The following is a 26,952-nucleotide window of genomic DNA, read 5'->3' as shown; positions in this document are numbered from 1 at the left end:
GTGTCTCTGAACGTGACTCAGAGCTACAGCTGTAAAATCTGCTTTAATATGACGGGATTCACATTTAATACACAACTAAAGTTAGACCAGCAGCGCTGTTCCCGTCCCAGTGCACATGAAATGTTTTCAATATTAGATTTAACCACATATTTTAATATGTTTACATGCAGCTGTATCTTATGTTTTCAGTATTGTGGATGGAGAACATTAGCACCACTGTCAGTGTACAGTTTGGGTGATTCTGTATCTCATAGTCATTTCTTTGACTTACCACTGATGATCTACATTGTCTGTTTTTCCAGGCTGTTTCAAACTGTTGGATTTTGAGCTACTATGCAGCATGACCCCACCAGAACCTTGGCTGCATTTGTGCTCTGTCAAAGAGGACCCTCCCTGATGTCTGTCAGTGAAACTGCTCATCAAAACTTTGTAGAAACGCTGCCGACAGAAATGAGCGTCAAGATCTTCGGAGAGCTGGACACAGAGAGTCTGTGCAGCGCCTCACGGACCTGCAAGCTGTGGCATCACATCATCGAAGGAAACGAGCAGCTGTGGAGGAGGCAGTGTCTGTTGGTCAGAGCCATCTGTCAGAGGGAGGTTGACAGCGACCGCAGAGACGGGCTGTCCTGGAAGGTGGGTCAGTTCTCTGCACATATTTCTGTCGTTATGTGTCGTCAGCTCCTTACAGCTGGTAAAAACAAGTTCATCTGTGCTGGGGGTCAATGGAGAGATCAGAATATTTATGAAGAAGCTCCATCCGTGGAGCAAGCACACACACCACGCTCTGTGGTCTGACCTCCTGTTTCCTCTGCTGCAGGTGACATTAGTGAGGAACTACACTCGGAGCTGTCTGAAGAGAGACTGGCTGAGAGGTCGATACAGCCATGTGAGCTCAGCGGAGCAGCTGAGAGGCAGGAAGATGACGCCGCAGGACGCTGAGACATGGGGAGAGATCTTGCAGGCCGAGCTGGACAGATGAACTGTCATTATTTCAAGCTGCTGATTTTTAATATATTTTATATTACAACTGTACATATTTTTAAGATTTTTTTAAAGAAAAAATGATCATGGGGAATTGTAGCTGAAACAGTATTGACTGAAATGAAACATTATGCGCTGTTCAGGTGTTTCATTGCTTTGATGTAAATATGGCTGAAATACAATAAATCACATCTTTGTGACGCTTGTAATTTCATTTATAAAATATTATATAATAAAATATCAGAGCGGAGGTAATTTTCACAGCTAATATGTGTTCATAGTTAGTGGTGGTAAGCTCTGAGGCTCTTTACTTTAAAATATGTTCTAGAGATACAGACGTTAATAAAGCTGAACATGTATCAAAGCAGGAATAGTGAGGACAGGTGATGGTTTTGCAGTTTAAGCATTTTATTATATATATATATATATATATATATATATATATATATATATATATATATATATATATATATCCTGAGCATTAAATTTCTAGTGTGCAAAAGAAAGAACCGACATCTGTGCATCTGTTCTCCGTTAGAGCACTACTTGTGTTAGTAGGTGAGAATTATCTGTCAATTCATCCAAAGCTGTTTGAAACTGTCTCTGGGTTTGACACTGCTGGTGAATTATCCTCTGCAATTTAAAGAAAACCGCAACTCTGGCTCGGACCATTCCGCTTTTATTGTGAAAGACAACCGGAAGCGTCGTTCCGTCCAGCTTGACCCTGCTCTCTCCTCAGCATCGCCGCATCCTCCGCTCCTCCGATTGACCCCTGAAACCACAAAACCCGGGACTATGGACGACGTTCCCGAGCTCATCAACATCTTTATCTCCCTGCGGATTCAGCCCAACGAAGGACCCGTGTTCTTTAAGGTGGACGGAACCCGGTTCGGCCAGACCAGGACCATCAAACTGCTCACAGGCTCCAAATACAAGATCGAGGTGGTGGTGAAGCCTGGAAACGTAGAGGCCACGTAAGGAGACATTCAGTTTCTACCAACATTTGTCCTATTTTCCTCACGACAGGGTCCAATGTGGAGGCCTTCCTCCTCCTCCTCCTCCTCCTGCAGCAGCAGCATCATCCGATACCCGGTGAATTAGTCATGTGTGGATCATGTGAGACGGTTTTTCTCATGTCTGCTGATGAACATGCAGAAAAAAACAGCTGTGATGTGCTGGAAATGAAGTGAGCAGGGCGGAAACCTCAATGACAACAGTCGTTCAGCAGCTACATTTACAGATGGAAAAGAATTAAATGTCAAATATACAATAAATGGATCAAAGTGAAATGATCAGAAAATATCTAATTAATACTGGATCTGAGTATTCTGAGCATTGGAGGTTCTATTCTTATTTCATTTATATTAATAAGTATAATAAGCCACAAACATCACATTATCATTTCCTTATTTGAGCTGTCTGTCAGATTCTATTGGCTCATCGTATTTAAACACTATTGAACTGTTGAAGTTGGATGAACACTTTGTACAGGCCTAGTACTGTACGGACTCATCCTAATGTAGATTCATTTGCTAATTCGATGTGTCATTTGATGTGTTTGGTGTGTAAACATTAGCATGTGTAAAGTAACTACTTCAGTAAAGCTGTAAAGTAAATGTAGTGGAGTAGAAGAAAGTACCTAAATGTGTACCTAAGCACAGTACCTGTACTTTACTAAATGGGCTGTTGATGCATTACTGACCAACACTCTTGGAGCTTGCTGTAGATCACGTCTCTCAAAAGAAAGACGTTAGTCAGATCTGAGCTTTTGTGTTTATGGTTCGTGTGTGTGAACATGTCGAGCTCCTAAACTGCCACATGTGCCGATATGACTGAATTATGAGCTGAAGGAGAAAAAGAACAATAACGTCACACATGCATTAAAATCAGTTGATGCAGAAACTGCTGGATATCAATATGTTCTTTCCAGTTTTCTGCTGCTGATGTCCACTTATAATCAGTAATGGTGTGGCCCCTCAGCGGTCTATACTTGGACCACTACACTTTACATTATTTACCAATAATATTATTTTGTGATCTTTTGATCAAAGCGTTGATGTCCATTTTTATGCTGATGACAGGGTTCTATATTCCTCAGGTGCTGCCACCACTCAGGCTTTAACCTGTCAGACCGTCTTTGACTTCCTTCTTAAACCACTTTTATCACTTTATCTGTTTAACTATCTATAAATGCTGAAAAGACCAAGTACATGATCTTCTCCATATTAAATATTTATGACCATTTCCCTAGGATAATAACTTTAAATGGAACCCATATATCATTAATTTCTTATGACTATACATGTTTCTTGCTTCTGAAACGTCTGGTCTCTCCATCAGAAATCTGATTTGGTTTATTCACACTGCAGAGTAAAAGCTGTAAGTGTGTCCTGTTCCTTAACATCATCTTTTTTTCTTCCTCCTTGTTCGGTTCCTCACAGAAACATGAACATTGGGGGAATCATCTTCCCTCTGGAGCAGCAGTCCCGAGACGAGGAGTCTGTGGTTTATCACGGCCAGTACGACACTGAGGGGGTCCCTCACACCAAGAGCGGAGACAGGCAGCCTGTCCAAGTCAGTATAGAGGTGAGTCAAGAAGATATAAGACACTTCTGCATTGGTTTCAGCTTCCATGAAAACACATGAGGTCAGATCAGTGAGGAGAGCTGACTCGGCATCAGCAGCAGAAGATTTGGTATTTCAACCAAACTAGGATCACCATGTTTGTTGTAACCTTGCAGTTGGTCCTTTCTCTCTCCTTCTGTCCAGTTTAACAAGGCCGGGACGTTTGAGACGGTCTGGCAGGCGAAATACTACAACTACTACAAGAGGGAGCACTGCCAGTTTGGCAACAAATTCAGCAGCATCGAGTACGAATGCAAGCCCAACGAGACGCGGACCCTCATGTGGATCAACAAGGAGGCGTTCAACTGAGTCAGTAGGGACCAGGACTACGTTTGAACATCAGCATCACAATAAAAAGGACAGCCTTTTCCAAGAGGCATGCATTAGGTCAGCCAGGGTCTGGTATTTGTATTGTTTCATCAAAATGTGGAGAGAAAGCAGCTGTTTGCTATGCTGGTCTTTCAGGGATTTAGTTTTAAAGCTGCACTCAGTAATGCTGCTGCTTCAACACGCCAGCAAGAGAGCTGTGGAAAAGTTAATACAGCAAGAAAACTGCACACAGCACGCGCACGCTAACCATCTCAGCCGAGTGACAGAGGAGCCTACAGTGCTGGTTTTTCTCTCTAAGCAGCACTCGGGTTTAGTCCATCAGCTCCTGTGTGTGTGGATTTTCTTTCATTGATCAAACATCTTCTGTGAATTGTTGCAGAGTGTAGCTTTACAGCATTGGTTTAAAGGAACAATCAGAGATGAGAAGATTGATGTAAATGTCTTCTCAGTGTGACCAGAGACATGTGGAGGATGGTTTAGCTCAGCACAGAGAAAGTTTCTTTCTGTATGCTCAGTGGCTCCCTCCATTGGACATAATGTCCTATAATACTGCTACACTGCATTCCTAATGCAGACCTTAACCCCGGTGACTCTCATCCAGCAGCACGTTGAAGCTCCAAAGATCAGCAGATCACCAACATCCCATCCTTAACCTGGTCAGTGCTGGTAAAACTGTACTGGCCTCAGACATAAATAGTGCAGCACACCTGCAAAGGAGCAGAGCAGCAGCATTTGGAGAACACTATGTAGTTGAATGGTGGGATGTTAAAGCTAAAACTGGGTTCTGCCTGGTTTGGTTGTATCTCATTAGTCATCAGTCCATCCAAGAGTAAGCTGAGTTGAACACACTGCAGTGTTTGGACGTCTTTGTGCTAAGCTTGGCTAAACAGACCTTAATTCAAGTCAATCTTCTCTTCTCACCATGGTGAAGATCGTCTGCCAAAAAGCAGCTGTTCCTCTAAAGTGTGGGCAGTGTCCCTTAATAACTAAATCTATGGCAGCACTCAGCAAGGGGCCGAGCACCTGAGCTAGTGTGGTGTTAGATGAAGACCAGGATGGAAAAACACCTGTGGACAGAAGTATTTAACCTTGTTTATTAACTGTGTGGAGAGAAGAGTCAGCGTACGAACGTGTGTACTTCACTGTTATAGTTTCTTATGTCTTATTTATTGTGTTATTTCATAGAAAAATCCATGTCACATAAGAGCTACTCTGCATTTTGGTCTCATTAAATAGGACATTTCAAATCACAGATGACTGGTAGCAGAAAGTGTTTAGTGACCTAAAACTAATGATCCTTCAGAATCTGTGCTCTCTACAGCTGCCATGTTGAAACGGACCTGATAGAAATCTGTGACACAGACAGGTAACACACAAGCAGAAATGAACGACATAAAGAACAGCATGTATATTTATCTTGGATTTAACCAAACTTTACAGAAAATGTGAGATTAAAGGATGATTTCACTGATTTTCAGCTTCCTTTCTATGGCTCTAGTTTGCAGAGTAACGTTTATTTGAATGGTGTTAAATTAAAATATTTGTCTGCTTCTGGCTGAAGAATAAAGAGTTGATGTCATTTGGCTGCTCAGACTGTGCAGGTTGTAGCTTTGTTCAACGCTCCTCTGAAACTCCTTCAAATTACATCATCTCAACTCAGAATTCGTTTTTTTCAGGAAGAAGCAGAGAAATATTTTAATATAGTGAATTGGTGAAGTCAGGTGTGTGTGTGGGCAGTGTGTCTATTAATGATGATGAATGAACATGTTGCCCTGAGTAATTTAAATAACAAGAAGATATATCAGGCTTTAATACACTTATACTTGTTAATGTTCACTTCTCCAGATGTGTTCTCTGTTTTTTCTTTCTCAAGCCTCAACCTTGCTGTTTTCATATGTATTTAACCGAGGAGAATAAAGTGTCTTTGTGAGCCGACAGTAACAGTTGTTATTTTATGGTAAAATGTAAAATTTCAATTCAGCAGTGGAAAAGTATCTTTATACTTTAGTAATATTAGTAAACCACACAGTACAAATACTACATTACAAGTAAAAGTTGTGCATTCAAAATATTGTGTAAGTAAATGATACGCGTCAAACAACACTAACTATAATATTAAAATAGAAAAATAACTGTTGGATCAAAGTTAAAAACTGATTTGGGAAACCCAGAATGTATTTTAGTATTTTATCACACACAACATTTCTTTTTATAAAAATACCAGCATTTGAACTAATATTTGCTCCTGTTAGATTGTACTAGATGTACTAGATTGTAGTAGATGCAGTGTTTTTCCTCTGATACAGTAGCAATCCCTTTGGGATTACGTGGAGTTTTGCATGAATTGGTCATAAAATGTGCTCTGATCTTCATCTAACTCACAAAAATACAAAAAGTCTGCTGAAAATAACAGTACACAAACATTATATGTTTTCATGTTTTTATTGAACATAACATGTAAACATTCACAGTGCAGGGTGGAAAAAGTATGTGAACCCCTAGCCTAATGACTTCTCCAAGAGCTAATTGGAGCCAAGAGTGAGCCAACCTTGAGTCCAATCAGTGTAGAAGATAAAGACTGTAAAGATGACTGCAAGAGCACAGCGCAGAATACTGAATGAGGTAAAGAAGAATCCTAGTCAGCTAAAGACTTACAGAAATCTTTGGCACATGCTAACATTTTGTGTTGACACATCTACAATAAGGAAAACATCAAACAAGAATGGCGTACATGGGAGGACACCACGGAGGAAACCATTGCTGCCCAAAACAAATATTACAGCACATTTGAAGTTTGCAAAAGAGCACCTGGATGTTCCACAGCACTACTGGCAAAATATTCTGTGGACAGATGAAACCAAAATTGAGTTGTTTGGAAAAAACACACAAAACTATATGTGGAGGGAAAAAAGGCACAGCACACCAACATCAAAACCTCATCCCCACTGTAAAACATGGCAGAGGGAGCATCATGGTTTGGGGCTGCTTTGCTGCCTCAGGGCCTGGACGGATTGTTGTCATTGATGGAAAAATGAATTCCCGAGTTTATCAAGACATTTTGCAGGAAAACGTAAGACCATCTGTCCGACAACTGAAGCTCCACAGAGGATGGGTGATGCAACAGGACAATGATCCAAAGCATACAAGTAATTCAACAGAAGAATAGCTTCAACAAAACAAAATACGCCTTCTGGAGTGGCCCAGTCAGAGTCCTGACCTCAACCCGATTGAAATGCTGTGGGGCGTGACCTTAAGAGAGCCATTCACACCAGACATCCCAAGAATATTACTACACTGAAACAGTTTTGTAAAGAGGAGTGATGCAGTGTTTTTCTTCTGATACATGTACTAGATGTACTAGATGCAGTGTTTTTCTTCTGATATATGTACTAGATGTACTAGATGCAGTGTTTTTCCTCTGATACATGTACTAGATGTACTAGATGCAGTGTTTTTCCTCTGATACATGTACTAGATGTACTAGATGCAGTGTTTTTCCTCTGATACATGTACTAGATGTACTAGATGCAGTGTTTTTCCTATGATATATGTACTAGATGCAGTATTTTTCCTCTGATAGATGTACTAGATGTACTAGATGCAGTGTTTTTCCTCTGATACATGTACTAGATGTACTAGATGCAGTGTTTTTCCTATGATATATGTACTAGATGCAGTATTTTTCCTCTGATAGATGTACTAGATGTACTAGATGTACTAGATGCAGTGTTTTTCCTCTGATACATGTACTAGATGTACTAGATACAGTATTTATTTTTTCTCTGATACATATACTAGATGCAGTGTTTTTCCTCTGATACATGTACTAGATGTACTAGATGTACTAGATGTAGTGTTTTTCCTCTGATACATGTACTAGATGTACTAGATGCAGTGTTTTTCCTCTGATACATGTACTAGATGTACTAGATGCAGTGTTTTTCCTCTGATACATGTACTAGATGTACTAGATGCAGTGTTTTTCCTCTGATACATGTACTAGATGTACTAGATGCAGTGTTTTTCCTCTGATACATGTACTAGATGTACTAGATGCAGTGTTTTTCCTCTGATACATGTACTAGATGTACTAGATGCAGTGTTTTTCCTCTGATACATGTACTAGAGTAGATGCAGTGTTTTCCTATGATACATGTACTAGTGTATAGCAGTGTTTTTTCCTCTGATAACTGTACTAGATGTACTAGATATGCAGTGTTTTTCCCTCTGATACATGTACTAGAATGTACTAGAATGCAGTGTTTTCCTCTGATACATGTACTAGATGTACTAGAGATGCAGTGGTTTTTCCTCTGAAGTACTAGATGTACTAAGATGCATGTGTTTTTTCCTATGATACATGTACTAGATGTATATTGCAGTGTTTTTCCTCTGATACATGTACTAGATGTACTAGATGCAGTGTTTTTCCTCTGATACATGTACTAGATGTACTAGATGCAGTGTTTTTTCTCTGATACATGTACTAGAGGTACTAGATGCAGTGTTTTCTTTCCTCTGATACATTGTACTAGATGTACTAGAATGCAGTTGTTTTTCCTCTGATACATGTACTAGATAGCTGCAGTGTTTTCCTATGATACATGTACTAGATGCAGTGTTTTTCCTATGATACATGTACTAGATGTACTAGATGCAGTGTTTTTCCTCTGATACATGTACTAGATGTACTAGATGCAGTGTTTTTCCTCTGATACATGTACTAGATGTACTAGATGCAGTGTTTTTCCTCTGATACATGTACTAGATGTACTAGATGCAGTGTTTTTCCTCTATATATGTACTAGATGTACTAGATGCAGTGTTTTTCCTCTGATACATGTACTAGATGTACTAGATGCAGTGATTTTCCTCTGATACATGTACTAGATGTACTAGATGCAGTGTTTTTCCTCTGATACATGTACTAGATGTACTAGATGTACTAGATGCAGTGTTTTTCCTCTGATACATGTACTAGATGTACTAGATGCAGTGTTTTTCCTCTGATACATGTACTAGATGCAGTGTTTTTCCTATGATACATGTACTAGATGTACTAGATGCAGTGTTTTTCCTCTGATACATGTACTAGATGTACTAGATGCAGTGTTTTTCCTCTGATACATGTACTAGATGTACTAGATGCAGTGTTTTTTCCTCTGATACATGTACTAGATGTACTAGATGCAGTGTTTTTCCTCTGATACATGTACTAGATGTACTAGATGCAGTGTTTTTCCTCTGATACATGTACTAGATGTACTAGATGCAGTGTTTTTCCTCTGATACATGTACTAGATGCAGTGTTTTTCCTCTGATACATGTACTAGATGTACTAGATGCAGTGTTTTTCCTCTGATACATGTACTAGATGTACTAGATGCAGTGTTTTTCCTCTGATACATGTACTAGATGTACTAGATGCAGTGTTTTTTCCTCTGATACATGTACTAGATGTACTAGATGCAGTGTTTTCCTCTGATACATGTACTAGATGCAGTAGATGCAGTGTTTTCCTCTGATACATGTACTAGATTAGTAGATGCAGTGTTTTTTCCTCTGATACATGTACTAGATGTACTAGATGCAGTGTTTTTTCCTCTGATACATGTACTAGATGTACTAGATGCAGTGTTTTCCTCTGATACATGTACTAGATGTACTAGATGTACTAGATGCAGTGTTTTTCCTCTGATACATGTACTAGATGTACTAGATGTAGTAGATGCAGTGTTTTTCCTCTGATACATGTACTAGATGTACTAGATGGCAGTGTTTTTCCTCTTATACAGTTACTGATGTACTAGATGCAGTGTTTTTCCTCTGATACATGTACTAGATGCAGTTTTTTCCTCTGATACATGTACTAGATGCAGTGTTTTCCTCTGATACATGTACTAGTATGTACTAGATGCAGTTTTTTCCTCTGATACATGGACTAGATGTACTAGATGCAGTGATTTCCTCTGATACATGTACTAGATGTACTAGATGCAGTGTTTTTCCTCTGATACATGTACTAGATGTACTAGATGTACTAGATGCAGTGTTTTTCCTCTGATACATGTACTAGATGTACTAGATGCAGTGTTTTTCCTCTGATACATGTATGTACTAGATGTACTAGATGGCAGTGTTTTTCCTCTGATACATGTACTAGAGGTACTAAGATGCAGTGTTTTTCCTCTGATACATGTACTAGATGTACTAGATTCAGTGTTTTTCCTCTGATAACATGTATAGATGTACTAGATGCAGTGTTTTTCCTCTGATACATGTACTAGATGTAGTGTTTTTCCTCTGATACATGTACTAGATGCAGTGTTTTTCCTCTGATACATGTACTAGATGTACTAGATGCAGTGTTTTTCCTCTGATACATGTACTAGATGTACTAGATGCAGTGTTTTTCCTCTGATACATGTACTAGATGTACTAGATGCAGTGTTTTTCCTCTGATACATGTACTAGATGTACTAGATGCAGTGTTTTTCCTATGATACATGTACTAGATGTACTAGATGCAGTGTTTTTCCTATGATACATGTACTAGATGTACTAGATGCAGTGTTTTTCCTCTGATACATGTACTAGATGTACTAGATGCAGTGTTTTTCCTCTGATACATGTACTAGATGTACTAGATGCAGTGTTTTTCCTCTGATACATGTACTAGATGTACTAGATGCAGTGTTTTTCCTCTGATATATGTACTAGATGTACTAGATGCAGTGTTTTTCCTCTGATACATGTACTAGATGTACTAGATGCAGTGATTTTCCTCTGATACATGTACTAGATGTACTAGATGCAGTGTTTTTCCTCTGATACATGTACTAGATGTACTAGATGTACTAGATGCAGTGTTTTTCCTCTGATACATGTACTAGATGTACTAGATGCAGTGTTTTTCCTCTGATACATGTACTAGATGTACTAGATGCAGTGTTTTTCCTCTGATACATGTACTAGATGTACTAGATGCAGTGTTTTTCCTCTGATACATGTACTAGATGTACTAGATGCAGTGTTTTTCCTCTGATACATGTACTAGATGTACTAGATGCAGTGTTTTTCCTCTGATACATGTACTAGATGTACTAGATGCAGTGTTTTTCCTCTGATACATGTACTAGATGCAGTGTTTTTCCTATGATACATGTACTAGATGTACTAGATGCAGTGTTTTTCCTCTGATACATGTACTAGATGTACTAGATGCAGTGTTTTTCCTCTGATACATGTACTAGATGTACTAGATGCAGTGTTTTTCCTCTGATACATGTACTAGATGTACTAGATGCAGTGTTTTTTCCTCTGATACATGTACTAGATGTACTAGATGCAGTGTTTTTCCTCTGATACATGTACTAGATGTACTAGATGCAGTGTTTTTCCTCTGATACATGTACTAGATGCAGTGTTTTTTCCTCTGATACATGTACTAGATGTACTAGATGCAGTGTTTTTCCTCTGATACATGTACTAGATGTACTAGATGCAGTGTTTTTCCTCTGATACATGTACTAGATGTACTAGATGCAGTGTTTTTCCTCTGATACATGTACTAGATGTACTAGATGCAGTGTTTTTTTCCTCTGATACATGTACTAGATGCAGTGTTTTTCCTATGATACATGTACTAGATGTACTAGATGCAGTGTTTTTCCTCTGATACATGTACTAGATGTACTAGATGTAGTGTTTTTTCCTCTGATACATGTACTAGATGTAACTAGATGCAGTGTTTTTCCTCTGATACATGTACTAGATGTACTAGATGCAGTGTTTTTTCCTCTGATACATGTACTAGATGTCTAGATGCAGTGTTTTTCCTCTGATACATGTACTAGATGCAGTGTTTTTCCTCTGATACATGTACTAGATGTACTAGATGCAGTGTTTTTCCTCTGATACATGTACTAGATGCAGTGTTTTTCCTCTGATACATGTACTAGATGTACTAGATGCAGTTGTTTTTCCTCTGATACATGTACTAGATGTACTAGATGCAGTGTTTTCCTCTGATACATGTACTAGATGTACTAGATGCAGTGTTTTTCCTCTGATACATGTACTATATGTACTAGATGCAGTGTTTTCCTCTGATACATGTACTAGATGCAGTGTTTTTCCTATGATACATGTTACTAGATGTACTAGATTGCAGTGTTTTTCCTCTGATACATGTACTAGATGTACTTAGATGCAGTGTTTTTCCTCTGATTACATGTACTAGATGTACTAGATGTACTAGATGCAAGTGTTTTTCCTCTGATACATGTACTAGATGTACTAGATGTAGTAGATGCAGTGTTTTTTCCTCTGATACATGTACTAGATGTACTAGATGCAGTGTTTTTCCTCTGATACATGTACTAGATGTACTAGATGCAGTGTTTTTCCTCTGATACATGTACTAGATGCAGTGTTTTTCCTCTGATACATGTACTAGATGTACTAGATGCAGTGTTTTTCCTCTGATACATGTACTAGATGTACTAGATGCAGTGTTTTTCCTCTGATACATGTACTAGATGTACTAGATGCAGTGTTTTTCCTCTGATACATGTACTAGATGTACTAGATGCAGTGTTTTTCCTCTGATACATGTACTAGATGTACTAGATGCAGTGTTTTTCCTCTGATACATGTACTAGATGTACTAGATGTACTAGATGCAGTGTTTTTCCTCTGATACATGTACTAGATGTACTAGATGTAGTAGATGCAGTGTTTTTCCTCTGATACATGTACTAGATGTACTAGATGCAGTGTTTTTCCTCTGATACATGTACTAGATGTACTAGATGCAGTGTTTTTCCTCTGATACATGTACTAGATGCAGTGTTTTTCCTCTGATACATGTACTAGATGTACTAGATGCAGTGTTTTTCCTCTGATACATGTACTAGATGTACTAGATGCAGTGTTTTTCCTCTGATACATGTACTAGATGTACTAGATGCAGTGTTTTTCCTCTGATACATGTACTAGATGTACTAGATGCAGTGATTCACTGGGATTATGAAACAGTGGAGCTCCAGCCTCCGCCTCCGCCTCCTCCCCCGCCTCCGCCCCCGGCTCGCTCACTCTGCTGCGGCTGCGGAGAACCTCTCCTCCGCTCTCGGATAACTGAAGCTGGATAAGCCGCTCGTCGGTTAAAGCCTGAACCCTCGTTGACACGTCCGTGCCCGCTCCCCTCAGTCCGCCTGCTGGTCACCTTCCGCCTGAACGATGGTGAGAACCGGTTTCATCAGTTTTTAACGAGTCGTTTCGTGATCGCAGCTTCTCCGTTAGCTTCGTAGCTAGCACGTCGCGGCTGCTAACGTTAGCAGGCGTTAGCATTGAAATTAAAACGTTTGCAAATGTTACCGTTAATTTATGACAGTGATTGTGATTTATCGTTTTTTCTGTGCTCCTTATAACTGTCACATGTCCGTGGTTATTGTAACTGTTTTAAGGTTTGGTGATAGATGTCGCAGTTGAGGAATATTGGAGTTATGCTAACAGGCTAGCAGCTAGCTGGACGGAAGTGTGGTGATATTACCACCAAAATAAAAGCTTGTACGTTTCTGATCGAGGAATAAAACCATCAACACCTGCTTGAATGACGGCAGAAGATTTTGGATTATTTACTATTTTAGAACATCAGCGACCAGTCAGTTCAACTCCATTTAAACTTTATTAAGACCATCAGTTTTCTTGTTAAAATGCAGTACTGCAGGGTGAGTAAATACACAGCTCTATACAGTAAAACTATTATATTACAGCTGAGAAGGTGGTACATCAACATTTGGCTTGGAACTTGAAACAGTGATACTATGATTGTTATCATTATAAGCCACAGAGACCTTCTGCTTTCCCTTCTGGTCCTATAATCTGCTCATACTACAGTAAAATAAATATTTTGGGATGACAAATTATTACGCGACTCTACACTATGATACTGTGATGGGAAAGTTTTTGCAGTTTTCTGATGCAGTTTTCAAACAGAAATGTACTGCTGCTGAACTGCTGAAAAACTGATAAACATCACCTGCAACGATCATCGCTTGCTGCAGTGAGCTTATTTTGTTCTAGATAGAATACTGTGGTCTACTGATTAAAGTCGTTCTCAACACAGGTTTAGTGCTTAGAAGCAGTAAAGGTAGCATCAACACTCACTATGTCCTCCCACTACAGCTCCTGACAGAATCCAAATTACATGTAGCTTCATGAAGTAAATGTCACCAACATTTTCCTTATTGCTTTTAACCAACTGTTTGAATGTGGAACACTTGTTTCACTGTGGGACTCTTCTCTTTTTCAGGGAAATGAAGCCAGTTACCCCCTGGAAATGTGCTCGCACTGTAAGTATCAGTAAATCAGAGCATAACATTTGATGAAACGCAGTCAATGCTGCATTCTTGTTGGACCGTTTCCAAACTCTCACGCTAACTGTTCTTTCCCAAAAGGAGACCTGATTGTATGATCTGTGAAGTTGATAGCAAATATTTAGATTTGTCCTTTCTGTTCAACACTGGATGCTGTTATGTGACCATAGAAATGGTCTACCATACAAAGTCCGCACTGCTATCTAGTAAACATGGATATAACAAGACAAAATTTAAAGCATATAATCAGCTTTTGAGGATTCAACATGTTTGCTGTTCCTCTGCCTGTGAGAATGCAACTGTCCATATCAGATGATCCCAGAATTATCCAGCATTTAGCCTGAAAAACTCCAATACACAGTCCAGTTAATGTAAGAGTGTGATCTCTAGTGTGTCATGGCATACCTCATTCACGCTCTACTCAGCTGCCTCGACACCTCGCTGAAATCACTCAACTTCACTTGTGTGAAAGCACAACTCCACATAAAGTCCGGCTCTGTTTCTCTTGACAGCTCCTTCTCTGTTTTATTTAAACTTGCTTTTCTGTTGTTGTTCTGTTGATTAAAATTTTACTGACTGCAGAAAATAGAATAGAATTTGCCTTGTACCATGTAACTCACTTGTCAGTTGTTTCTGATATAAGCGTCGACCAAATGACTCAATGTAAACATATTTATTGCAGATGTAAACATCTGCAATAAATATTTCAATTTGTTCCTGCTAATGACAGTTCATAAAACAAATCATTAGATTACACAGGGCAGATGATCAGAGGAGCAGAGTTTGTACCACCATCATTAGTACTGGGATTAAAGAATGGGTGGAGTTTCTCAGTGAAGGAGCACCCAGTAAAGGAGTAGATAAGAGCTGCAGCATCTACATCATAGAAGGAGACCAGACCCTCCTCATAATCCACAAACACCCCCACCTTCTCAGGATGAGATTTCAGGGAGAGACGGAGTCGAGTGTTATCAAGAGCTGTGTACTCATCCTCATTTCTCAACCATATAGCCCATTAACCCTCCTCAGGTCTCCTTGTAATTTGTCCCTTCCTGTTGATCGACTCTCTGGCCACGCCTACATCCCATCTAGTTTTACCTTTAACCTGAACCTCAAAGTAAAATCTGCCTGAAGAGAAACTCTGCTTTGCTAAAACACAGGGATTAAATGAAAACCTCTCTGGGTTGTCTGGGAGATTCCTCCTCACATCACAATGACTGACTTGCTTCCCATCCTCAGACTGGATGAGATAGGGATGTGCTGTATCAGGATCTAGAGTCACATCCACTGCAAACTGCTGGACCCTCTTCAGCTCAGAATCAAACAGCTTCTTCATCTCTTTACTGAGTGTCTCCTCCTGCTGAGCCACAGCTCTCACCACAGTCCCCTCATATGATGGAGGATGGACTCTGACCTCTGTCCAGTTCTTGGTGGGTGGAGCAGCTTTCAGGGATGAGAAGCTTTGGAGGAGGTGGAGGTGGTCTTCAGAGCGTGAGAGCTGCTCCACCTCAGAGCTTCTCTCCATCAGCTCAGAGATTTCCTGTTCCAGATCTTGGATGAAGTATTCGGCCTGTTTCTCTGTTGTTTTCTGTTTGTCTTCGATCTCCTTTAGGAACTTGTTCAGACCTCTCTCTACAGACTCCTTCAGAGCAGTGAAGACCTGAACACCTTCTACTTTCTCTCTGCATCTTTTTGACTGATCTTTACTGAGTGTTTGATCTCCTGAATCTTCAGTCGTCTCTTCAGGATCATCTGTTGGATTTCAGCCTCTGTCTTCTCCAGCTCTGCCTTCTTTCCTTCATATTCTTCTTTCAGAGGAACAACATCATGAGTCTTGTGGTCTAAGACAGAGCAGAACATGCAGACACATGTCTGGTCGCTCTTACAGAACAGCTCCAGAGGTTTATCGTGCTTCATACATATCTTGCCTTCAGTCCTGACACTGTCAGATGAGGCTCCAGGTGAGTCTCACAGTAGGAGGTCAGACAATCCAGACAGGACTTCAGGGCCTTCAGTTTGGTTCCAGTGCAGACGTCACAGGGAACTTCTTCTGGTTTGACAACTTGTTGCTCTGAGCTGCTGCTGCTGGTTTTCTGTGGAGCTTCATGTTTGAATTGAGAAACCATCTCAGAGATGAAGGTGTTGACCCGTAACTGAGGTCTTGTTGTAAAAACCTCTTTACACATGGGACACTGGCAGCTGTCAGTCATCTCCCAGTGTTTCATGATGCAGTCTTTGCAGAAGTTGTGTCCACATGGTGTGGAGACTGGATCAGTGAAAACATCCAGACAGATGGAGCAAAGAAACTGATCTTCAGATAATAAACAGCTGGCAGCAGACATACTGTAACTGTCTAGACTGTGAAAGAAAAGAAACACATTTTATATCTTAGCTGTTTTCCAGGTAGAAGAAGTCTAATAAGGAAGTGCATTGCATTCACTAAAGAAAAAAAGAACAGATCTCATTATGAGATAAAAGTTAACAATGGCTGGATAGTGTAGTGGTAAGACCGCCGTCCTTCAGCTATATCCTGTAGGGGTCCTTAAACAAGCAACTGATCAGGGAAGACCTCATTGTTTGTACCTATGAACCACTTTGTACTCAGGTAAAAGTGTAATATGACTTACTGTCATCTCAGTTCCTATTTATCAGATATGCATCTCGTAATTACATTAGACTGGATTAGATCTGCACAGTGAGGAATTCTGGACCATTATTATTACAGAACTGCTTCAATTCAGGCATATTATGGATGATGGTTGGGTTGAGGTCTTGGCTTCGAATAGGCATCCAAAAGGGGACATTTGTGTTTTCAAAGCAATCCTGAAGTAAATTTTCTTCAGCTGTTATCCTGCAGGTAGGGCTGGGCAATATGGGAAAGAATCATGATAATTATTTTAATGTCTCGATGTAAGTTAAATCCCTGTTTCTGTCGAACTTCCTTTTTAATCTTATATGAGATGTGGAGCTGCTTAAAGCAGTTATTTTGAACCGTTCTTACTGTTGGATACAGACCTTCGGGCTGTATCCTTCAGTAACGCTGTCACTCGAGTTTCCTTTAACATTTTCTCGTATCTCGCTCGTGCTCCCGCCCGACTGCTGTGCACGGCTGCAGTAGCCAAAACATTAGCACCGTGCTTCCAACAGCTGATACTACAGTCTGAGCCGTGAACGTTAACCTAACCTGACATGGCTGTAACTATTCCAGCCATAAGCTGTTTTCATCATCATTGGCTTTTTGTGTCAAAACATGGACGGAATAAGTTCTGTCGAAGTGGTACTGACCAGTCTAATAGTTCTATTGCAGGAAAAGTTATTTTGATAAATGTCATTTTATTGCACAGCCCTACCTGTAGGATACCTTAATAGGCAGATTTATTTTCAGTTTTATGTTGGTGCGCTGTTCCCTTTTTACTCATACTTAATACTACATGTTCTTCCGAGACGACTCTCTTTGTTTCCTCTGACCTTTTCCCAGTAGTGTTGTGGAGTGTCACTGTGGTCTTTCAGTGTTTTGTTTGGAGAGCAGTCGCTTCCTCTGGTTTCCTGCCATAGACTTTACCTCTTCAGTACTTTACACATTGCTGACTCATGAACAGAGATGTTAACCATCCAAAGAACGCTTGCTGTTAAACTGTTGTTCTGCTTTTACAGTGTTTCGTAGGTCTTCTGAGATCTTCTGAGATAATATTTTATTAATATTAAAAAAACATAATATTATGCTTTTACGTGTTCTGATGTCACATTTTATATATATTAACTGTTGTAAATTTGGCTGTCCATATTACACAAAGTCAGATGCCCAAAGCTTGAGGTTAATGTATGTTTGCATGCTGGCTGGTAGCAAAATGCCCAGGTTACCCAGTCTGGCCAACAGGCTTCATTTGCAATAGTTAGTGTAAGTCAATTCTTATTCCTCCTGATGTCAAGCAGTGTGGAGGTGGGACTCCTGCACCTATTAAGTGCAGTGTCCCACCTGCTTTCTAAGGTTAGCTGCCATGGCTAACATTAGAGCGTTTCTGTAAGACGTGGACCTTTGCAGGAACAGTCAAACCAGCACCAGTGAGCAGAGCAGCAGAAAAACAACAATAAATCCAGTTACAGGATAGAAACTGATTTTAAGCAAGGTTTTTATCTGTTCACAATATTTCACAGTAGCTGTTTCACAACCTGCCCTAGTATGCAGCTTGATTATCGGCGAATTGTTGTCAAAAGTATGGTGATGTGTTCCAACTGGGCATATTCCCTGGAAATCTTTCACAGGCTGGCCAATCAGAACATAGTGGGATCAGGGTTAGACAGGCTTAAAAACAGAGGCAGTCAGACAAGTCTTTGCAGTCTGAAGACCAGGAGAGCTGTTTCATAAAGAGGCATTACAACTTTTAACTAATCATAATTATCATATATACTATATAGAAACCCTAAATTAAGCATAATATGGCCATTTTAAAGAAAGAGCCGCTTATACACACTGTATTTACTTTATTTATTTCAAAATAACGGCCACTTTATTGTTTCACTTGATATGATTTTAGTGAAACTCGTGGAGGAAAAGCAAATGTGAACTCTGAACCCCAGAGAGTATCAGGAGCAAGTTATTAATATCCTGAGAACTGACACAGGCAGACAGTAAAAAGAAAATGAGGTGTAAAATACTGGTCCTGTGTAAAGCAACTATAGTTAAATCCAGTATTACAGTAGTTATTTTGAAATATAAAGAGTGAAACTGCTTTAGTGGAGTTGAAGATTGTCTTGTTCCTTGTTGTCGAAATGAAAACAATTAACAGTGACGTGTCATAGTGACTAAAAAGACCAACATAAAGTAGTAGTACCGCAATCAGCTTTACTCACCAGTGTTTGTAGAGAAGCTGTTGTTATAACCACCTGATTTATCTGAGATTTGTCCCGACTGCAGCAGGAGTTTAGTTTCTTTTTTGGTGTGTCGTCGAGGCTCTCCTGTGTTGTTGCTCCTCCTTCTGCAGCTCTGTTCTTCTGGTTTCGTTTCTTACCTTTAATTACATGATTATTGCATCATAACCTACTGTAGTTATGATGGAGCAGAAAATGTGTTGCTTATGTTTAATATGGTGTGTTAAAAGATTACGGAGGTCATACTATTCCCCTTCTGGGGCTTAAAAAAGCTCACTGAAGTCTCCAAAATGGGCCTGTACATGTTACGTTTCACATCATAGTGGCTGGTTTAAGAAGGGCTGCGGACAGACCTTCTCAAAAACAAATTACAAATAAAACTAGTTGATTTAGATCCTGTTTAGGTAAACAAGAGGTGAATTTACTGTGTGTGTATCGTTATCAGACTTCTCAGTGAGCTGTGGACTCTCACTGTGATTACAGACTTGAAATTTCTTTTCCTGGTTGATAATAACATGTAGACAGTTTCCTCCCTGTGATGCGCATGTTGTTCCTTTCAATATTTCATAGTAGTACTGAGAAAATGTAATCAGGGACAAAGTGTTGTAAAGTATTTTTTATTAACTCACAAGTCAAACGTGGGTGTCTAGGAGGACTTATCTAGTTACTTATTGATGGAATAAGACGGTTCAACACATCTCTGAAACAGTTGGTGGAACCCACATTATAACTTCCACGCTGCACAGACAGAAGTTAATTCTGCTTCTACCAGTGTTTTAAAAAATGAATTGGTAAAAATTTGGTCTCCTCCTATGCTTCATCATCCTGTACATGACAGACTCACACGTGTTTGAAGTTTGGCAGCAGGTCGGTGACTCTGTGCTTGTTCTTCCTTTGGGTTTTGATCCATTTAAAGGTCGGTCACTGTCACAACATCAGTCAGTGCAGCTGAAGGAGAACATGCAGAAATCTGTCGGGTTCATTTAACAGTTTTATGCTACTTTTCTTAAATTAAAATTAAAATTTCTTCAGACCAGTATTGTTCCCATCTTCGAATATTTACCCCTGCATCGACGGTCCGGTCTGCTGCCATCAGTTTCTCAGGGTTGCTGAGCTTGTTATTATTTATACTGAATCAGAATTAGTTAAACTGCTGTGGACAACTTTTAAAACAGATTTTAAAACGACTGTATCATTGTTAAAAGGATGTTGGTGTTTTTTTAATGTAGAATCTGGATTAGTTTTCTGCCACAGAGCTCCACTGTTATCCAGAAACAAATAAAACGGTTGCTTTGTTCTTTTATGGGAAAATGTAGAAAATCACCAGCTCCATCCATTAATCAGACAACGCACATCAAGTCCATGAACCTCCAGGTAACAACAATGACCCCACCCACAGTGGATTTATGGTCATCAGCAGAGTGATTAGTGATGAAAGAGGCGTCACATGACCCGGTGTTAGGGCTTAGAGCGAGGCACCAGGAGGTCCAGTAGGTCAGAGTTCACTCTTAACTGGTGCAGTGAAGGACCAGCAGCATGGCCAGTACCAACAAGAAGCTAGGTGAGTGGTTTATAAAGAAGGAAGGCCATAAGATGAAGGTGGACGACAGGTGAAGTGATAGTAGAACTGTCGACCAGACTTAAGTAGCTTTGTCCCTCTCTGTGTTTCTTTTCAGTCGATGCTGATGAGATTAAGAGGCTAGGAAAGAGATTTAAGAAACTGGACCTGGATAACTCCGGCTCCCTAACTGTGGAGGAGTTTATGTCCTTACCCGAGCTCCAGCAGAACCCCCTCGTTCAGCGGGTTATCGACATATTCGACACGGACGGAAACGGAGAAGTGGACTTTCAAGGTAAATAAAGTGAATGTCAAGGATCGGATCAGTACATGAGTCAGAAAATGACCTGTTGGCATTAATGAGGTTTCTGCACAGTCACAAAGTAACAGTCACACGGTGACAAACGTGACAAAGACCTGCAGTCGATTTACTTCACATTTTGTACTATACAGCTGCGGAGGCCTCTGCTGAGCGAGCCAGACCCTCCACATGAAATCACTGTTAATATTTCTTGTTTGAAAGTTGTAGAAATCCACAGAATAAAGCAGAACTGTACTGTGGTTACAACATTATGACCGTAGTGATTGAGGGACTAGACCGCTGTAAAACTTCATTACTTTCATTTGTACCAAGTAACGAATGTCCTTTAAAACACTGCTTGTCCTAAAGGACAGTCTTGTTGAGTCTTACTTGGTCATTTGTGTAACGAAGTCTTGTTTTCTACTAAAATACATTTAAGTTACACCATGACTTCCTGTTATTTGTTCTTCTTTTATGCAGAGTTTATTGAGGGAGTCTCCCAGTTCAGTGTCAAAGGGGACAAGGAGCAGAAGTTGCGCTGTAAGTACTGATTTCACATCAGGTATCCAGTCTCACCAAACATGTTGAATATAGCATCACTTCAAATTGAATTAACACATGAGCAGAACTATACAGTAGACTGTGAAACGTGTAAACCCAGCTTGTAGCCACATGGGGGCAGCACAGACGGCTGTATAAACCCAGCAGAGAGAGCTCATCAAACGAAGGCTGTAATCCTCATGTGTATCCTCCAAAGAAAGAGGCTGGTGATTTTCTCTATTTTAATAATGTTATCAAATCATTTAAGGAAACTCAAACCAACGCCTGTGAGTCAGGAACAGTCTGCACCACAGAGCTCCGTCTGAAAGCCATTAAAACACATCAGTGATTGATTCTGTAACACTGGGCTGTAGTTTATCTATAAACTGCTCCACAGACTTGTAACAACCACTGTCACAGTGTCTGGACGTTCTGAATACAGACAAGTGTCTGAGCTTAGTCGGAGCCTTTGACGTTCTCCAGACTGACGGTGATGGTTATTACCATGTAAAACTCCAGTTTCCGTCACAGACCTTACAGTTAGTAGACACAGCTCATTGTGGAGTTTAATCTTTGCACAGACAGTTACCTGCTCTATTCACACATGGGCTCACTCAGACTTTACAAAGACTTTTTTACCAGGGAGCTGGAAGGGTGACGTCCGTTTAATGTCCAAACCAGCTGCTTCAGACGTCTGTGTTCTCACAGAGCTCCTCCCGGCTAAGGAGAAGTTCAGTGCAAGTCTGAAACCAGCTAAATTACTGCACAATATGTGTTGTATCACACTTGGCTGCATATTTGGCTGAATTAAGACCAGCACAACTGTTTTAGATGCTGCAGGTCTTTAGACTTGTCACTGTTAGTGGACACAAATTAAAAATGATTGCTCAGCATTGTGTCTATGGCCTCAGTTGCCTTCAGGATCTACGACATGGACAAAGACGGATTCATTTCCAATGGGGAGCTCTTCCAGGTCCTGAAGATGATGGTAGGCAACAACCTGAAGGACACTCAGCTTCAGCAGATCGTCGACAAAACCATCATCAACGCAGACAAAGACGGTGACGGCAGGATATCGTTCGAAGAGTTCTGTGCAGTGAGTAGTGCTGATTGAGTTTCATCAGGATGGGGTCAAGGAAGAAGAGCTGTGTAAAAGACGAAATGACCAACAAACACATACAGTAGGTAGAGAGGTCGTAGCTCTGGGGCAGTTTTTGTCTGTTGATCAACACTGATTGGCTGCGTCCACAAAGGTCAGCTCAGGTCAAAACAGGCAAACATTCACACCACATGATGAATTGTAGCAGAAGCCGTTTTTCAGAGGAAGACGTAGATTGAACCGTTCGTTTTGTCTCCTGCAGGTCGTCGGTGGATTAGACATTCACAAGAAGATGGTGGTGGACGTCTGATGCTTTTTTACTCCTGCAAACGCTCGGCTTTCAAAGGAAGTATTTTGTCTGTAAACACCCCCCACCTCCACCACCACCCCTGCTTATGAAGTCTTCAAGTATTTAACAAGAACTCAGTGACTTTAACAGTGGACGTCTTTTTCACGCAGAGTATGTGTGTACTGTATGTTTTAGTGGTTTTTCAAGGTATGTGGGACTTTCTATTTATTTTGGTGTCACCTGTTTCTTTTTTGGTTAAAGTCTACTTTAGAGTTGATGTTAGTTGATTTCAGAACAACACAAATGGAGCATGATGTGCCAACTAGAATTTACTGACACTCAAAAAGCCTCTGTATTTGATCAGTGCATTAGTTTACTGGAGTATTACATTACTTTGACATTAACAGTCTAATTCTACCATGAACAAAGGAGGAAGCGACATGTGAATGATGCACTTCGGCTGAAACGAGCGTCCATATTTGTTTGCTTTTGCTCTTTTTAAGAAACAGGACAGACGGTCGTGTTGCTGTGAACCTTATTTACAAGTCAGTAACTGAACGTGGCGTTCTGTCTGGGACAACGCTGCTTCTTCTCAAACAGCACTTTTGATGTTAGAGCCAAATCTGAGGAACCGCTTCACATTTACACTTAGTCACACACCTGGAGCTACCTGGGTTTCAGTGTCTTGCTGAAGGACGTGGACTGGATTCCTCACCTGCTGTCCGGGCGCTTGGATGAGAGAAAACAGAAAAGTGAAACGATTAAATATCCAGCAACTGATGACGATTATGGAAAAACTTGATGTAACCACTTACCCCTGATTAGTGGATGACCTACCTAAAGTCCTGACTCACACCCCAATTCTTCCCATGATTACATCAGCGGTGCTGTTGTGTGTGTGTGTGTGTGTGTGTGTGTGTGTGTGTGTGTGTGTGTGTGTGTGTGTGTGTGTCTGTCTGTCTGTCTGTGTGTGTGTGTGTGTGTGTGTGTGTGTGTGTGTGTGGTGTGTGTGAAAGCTTCAAACTATTTCAGAGTCTTTGTAGCAGTGCTGTGGGTACATGGTCTAGTGAATAATAAGAAGTCTGTGTTCAGTTCCAGCAGCAGCAATTTTAAATCTGACAGTTTACGCAGTTCGGTCCTGATTACTCTGTAAATCCACTAGGGGGCAGATTAGGATCCTGTTATCTGTACACAGCATCTGTTCCCGTATTCTGCTTCTGGATAACTTCAACCAAACCCATGGCAGCAGTCTGTTATGTTGATGTTGAGCAGTCAGACAAAGTTTAACAGTGTTGTTGTGATGAAAACTGCTGAATTTCTATTTGTAATACATGTGGTTGATTTGTAAGAACCGGGACAATCGTTGCTACCAAGGAACACAGGATACGAGAGGCGGCTCAGCCACAAACGTGTTTTTAAAGGAAATGCTACCATTTGTGTGTTTGTAGCTTCTCTTTTCCAGAAATCCAGACAACAGCACACAAATCTTCCCACTTTGTGGAATCAGATCTGAGCTGCTAGCTGTGCGTCACTCTCTAGAACGAGACGTTACAACTGACTGTAAATGACTTTATCCAGTAAACAGCAACATGAATGTCAAGCATGAGGAGTTCACGCTGAAACACTCAGAGTTTTATTTACCGTTCTTTGAAACCAAAAAGGCGTGTTATTGTGATAGCTGGTTTTATTTGTTTGTTGAGCTCAGAGTCTTTCACATCATGTTGTGTGATTGAAGTTGCTGCACAGCCTCTGTTATCGTGTTAGTACAGCTGATGTTAACTATGTTAATGTGACCTGCAGCACAGACACAACCAGTCCACCTCCAGGTGACACTAAGAGCATCGAGCAGCAACTAATATTGACTGAGTGATCAAGTAGAGTGTGAGCACAAGTTAAAACACAGAGCAGTGAGGAGAACGTGGTTCAAGTCCTTCAGCTCATTGTGAGAATTCGGTTTCCTCTAGTGTCAGGGTCACGATCATATTCAGTCTCTATTAAAATGAACAAATAATTAACAGGAAGTTTTGTTGTTGATGAGAATTAAAAACTGTACAAACAGATTCAATAGGGGATTCATAAGCATTTGTGGAACTGGATTCAGATTTACTGAAATTCTATCAAACCATGTCCCCTGCAGTGACGTGTTTGCATGATGTGGTGTTAATCTGCACTTTTCTTTGTGCCTGTTGCTTTTTGCATGTAGATCTGTGTCTTATTAAAGATCTTTAAAACGCTTTCTTTAGTACCAGGCTGGTCCCAGACGTTTTTCTGAAATGAGACACATGTTTTGCACAGTAACTTTTCTGTGCACGCTATATGACCATATAGTCATTACTGGTTTATGTTTGTTGACTTGGACTGAAAATTCAGCATCTCTTGTCTGGTGGAATATTTAAGTTAGAGATGTTCCAGGCTGATCCTGAGGATCAGTATTGACACTGGTCTGGGCATATTTAACGGATCAAAATCTGCTCCTTTCTTCACTGAACCCAAACAGGTTTTGTCTCAAGCTGCTGGTGCTGCAGCTGCTTTTCTTCGCAGTCGGACTTGGCATGTAGTCGAGGGTGAAAATTTAAATGTGCAAAAAATCAAATCATTAGGACAAAGCAGGGAGTGAGTCTGACCTCAGACACTGATGTTGGTAAAATTCACGGATTCACTAAAGTCTGATTTAATGTCAGTGTAGATAACACTCAGCAGCAGCTTCTTAATTTACTGGTTCATATAACAAACGTGGCTTCACTAACGAACATTAACTCTGTGAGGAACATGTTGGTTAGTGTTGTCTGTACTCAGACAAAGATTATTTGTGAGGGAAGATGCTCCTCTCGGCTACCTAAAAAAAAAAAAAAAAATCAATATAATATTTAGATGATAAAGCTACAATAGATATTGGGACCAGTAAAACTAGATGGGAACATCTCTAATTTAAGATTTTATAAAGGTACACAATAATACAATAGTACAGTTTAGTTTAAAGTTGTAAAAATTTACTTTCAGTAACTGTAAGGTCGGGTTGTTGTCAGATAATGATAGATATTGAACACATTTCATCAAGTATAATCTAAATTAATCTTGGATGTTGGTAATTTTGCATGTCAGAGTTTTTGTTTTTTTTATTAGTCATTTCATGAAACCCAATGAGACTGTTGTGTTGACTTTTACATAAAATAGATAAGTAAGACATTTAAAGCAACTTTTTAAGTGCATGACTGTTGCCAAAATTTCTACATTGAAATTGGTAAATCAAACAACTGTAATCTTTTAGTTCTTTGGTCAAAGTGCAGTTATTTTGGGTATATTAATAATTGTTTAGTACAGATATTTGTCAGTAACACTTGGTGTCAAAGTTTCCTGCTGTTTAAGTTGAGGTTGGTGCTGACAGGTTTGCTGTTGGTTTAACCGGATGTTTGTGTTGGACATATACTCTTGATCTTCTGCCTTTGGTTGTGGTGGAATTTAAAAAAAATTAAAGTGTGCATGTCATAGGTTTGCTTTTTGTTGTTCTATTCTTTTAGATTCAGTTCAACAGTTATATATAACTTATAGTCCTCAGGCATCATTCACACATCTGGAGAAGAACAAACAGCAGAGACTCCTGAAGATCCAGATCCAAACAGGAGAGGGGGATAAGGCATGGATGGTCTCGTATGTACAACAACTCTAGATTTATCTTTAAGACCACGCTCGTACTTAGACTGCTTCCTCCCCGTAGATCATTCTGAATTAATTTCAGTAATTAATTCCTCTAAACCATCAACATGTCTCTTAGATCCCATCCCGACTAGACTCCTCAAGGATGTCTTACCTTTGATCAGCACGTCCATATTAGATCAGATCAATCTGTCTTTACAAATAGGCTACGTACCACAGGCTTTTAAGGTTGCTGTAGTCAAGCCCCTACTCAAAAAGCCTACTCTGGACTCAGGGGTCTTAGTGAATTATAGACCAATATCCAATCTGCCCTTTATCTCTAAAATC

General features: G+C 40.1%; 3 protein-coding genes and 1 pseudogene across 3 annotated transcripts in view; 3 read left to right on the top strand and 1 right to left on the bottom strand.

The window, feature by feature from the left end:
- Positions 1 to 1,181, top strand: part of LOC113161645 (F-box only protein 48) — a 1,441-nt gene extending 260 nt beyond the window's left edge. The window contains exons 2-3 of the mRNA XM_026359386.1: positions 303 to 633; positions 818 to 1,181. Of these exons, the coding sequence (XP_026215171.1) occupies positions 334 to 633; positions 818 to 979 (462 nt within the window). The 5' untranslated portion in view covers positions 303 to 333 and the 3' untranslated portion in view covers positions 980 to 1,181. The remainder of the gene's footprint in view (positions 1 to 302; positions 634 to 817) is intronic.
- A 543-nt stretch (positions 1,182 to 1,724) lies between these two features.
- Positions 1,725 to 5,861, top strand: cnrip1a (cannabinoid receptor interacting protein 1a). The gene is made up of 3 exons (XM_026359383.1): positions 1,725 to 1,955; positions 3,423 to 3,567; positions 3,751 to 5,861. Exons 1-3 carry the CDS (start codon positions 1,777 to 1,779, stop codon positions 3,913 to 3,915), a joined length of 489 nt encoding a protein of 162 aa, XP_026215168.1. The 5' UTR covers positions 1,725 to 1,776; the 3' UTR covers positions 3,916 to 5,861.
- Positions 5,862 to 12,962: 7,101 nt separating this feature from the next.
- Positions 12,963 to 26,459, top strand: ppp3r1b (protein phosphatase 3 (formerly 2B), regulatory s1ubunit B, alpha isoform, b). The gene is made up of 6 exons (XM_026359382.1): positions 12,963 to 13,179; positions 14,252 to 14,291; positions 20,861 to 21,037; positions 21,524 to 21,583; positions 22,495 to 22,679; positions 22,945 to 26,459. The coding sequence occupies exons 1-6, from the start codon at positions 13,177 to 13,179 to the stop codon at positions 22,990 to 22,992; spliced, it is 513 nt and encodes a 170-aa protein (XP_026215167.1). The 5' UTR covers positions 12,963 to 13,176; the 3' UTR covers positions 22,993 to 26,459.
- Positions 14,305 to 19,984, bottom strand: LOC113161619 (annotated as a pseudogene).
- Positions 26,460 to 26,952: the final 493 nt, after the last annotated feature.

This window comes from Anabas testudineus, chromosome 1 (genome assembly GCF_900324465.2).
Source record: "Anabas testudineus chromosome 1, fAnaTes1.2, whole genome shotgun sequence".
Classification (NCBI taxonomy): domain Eukaryota; kingdom Metazoa; phylum Chordata; class Actinopteri; order Anabantiformes; family Anabantidae; genus Anabas; species Anabas testudineus.
The sequence above is the reverse complement of the archived record's forward strand: the minus strand, read 5'-3'. Positions and strand labels throughout refer to the sequence as shown.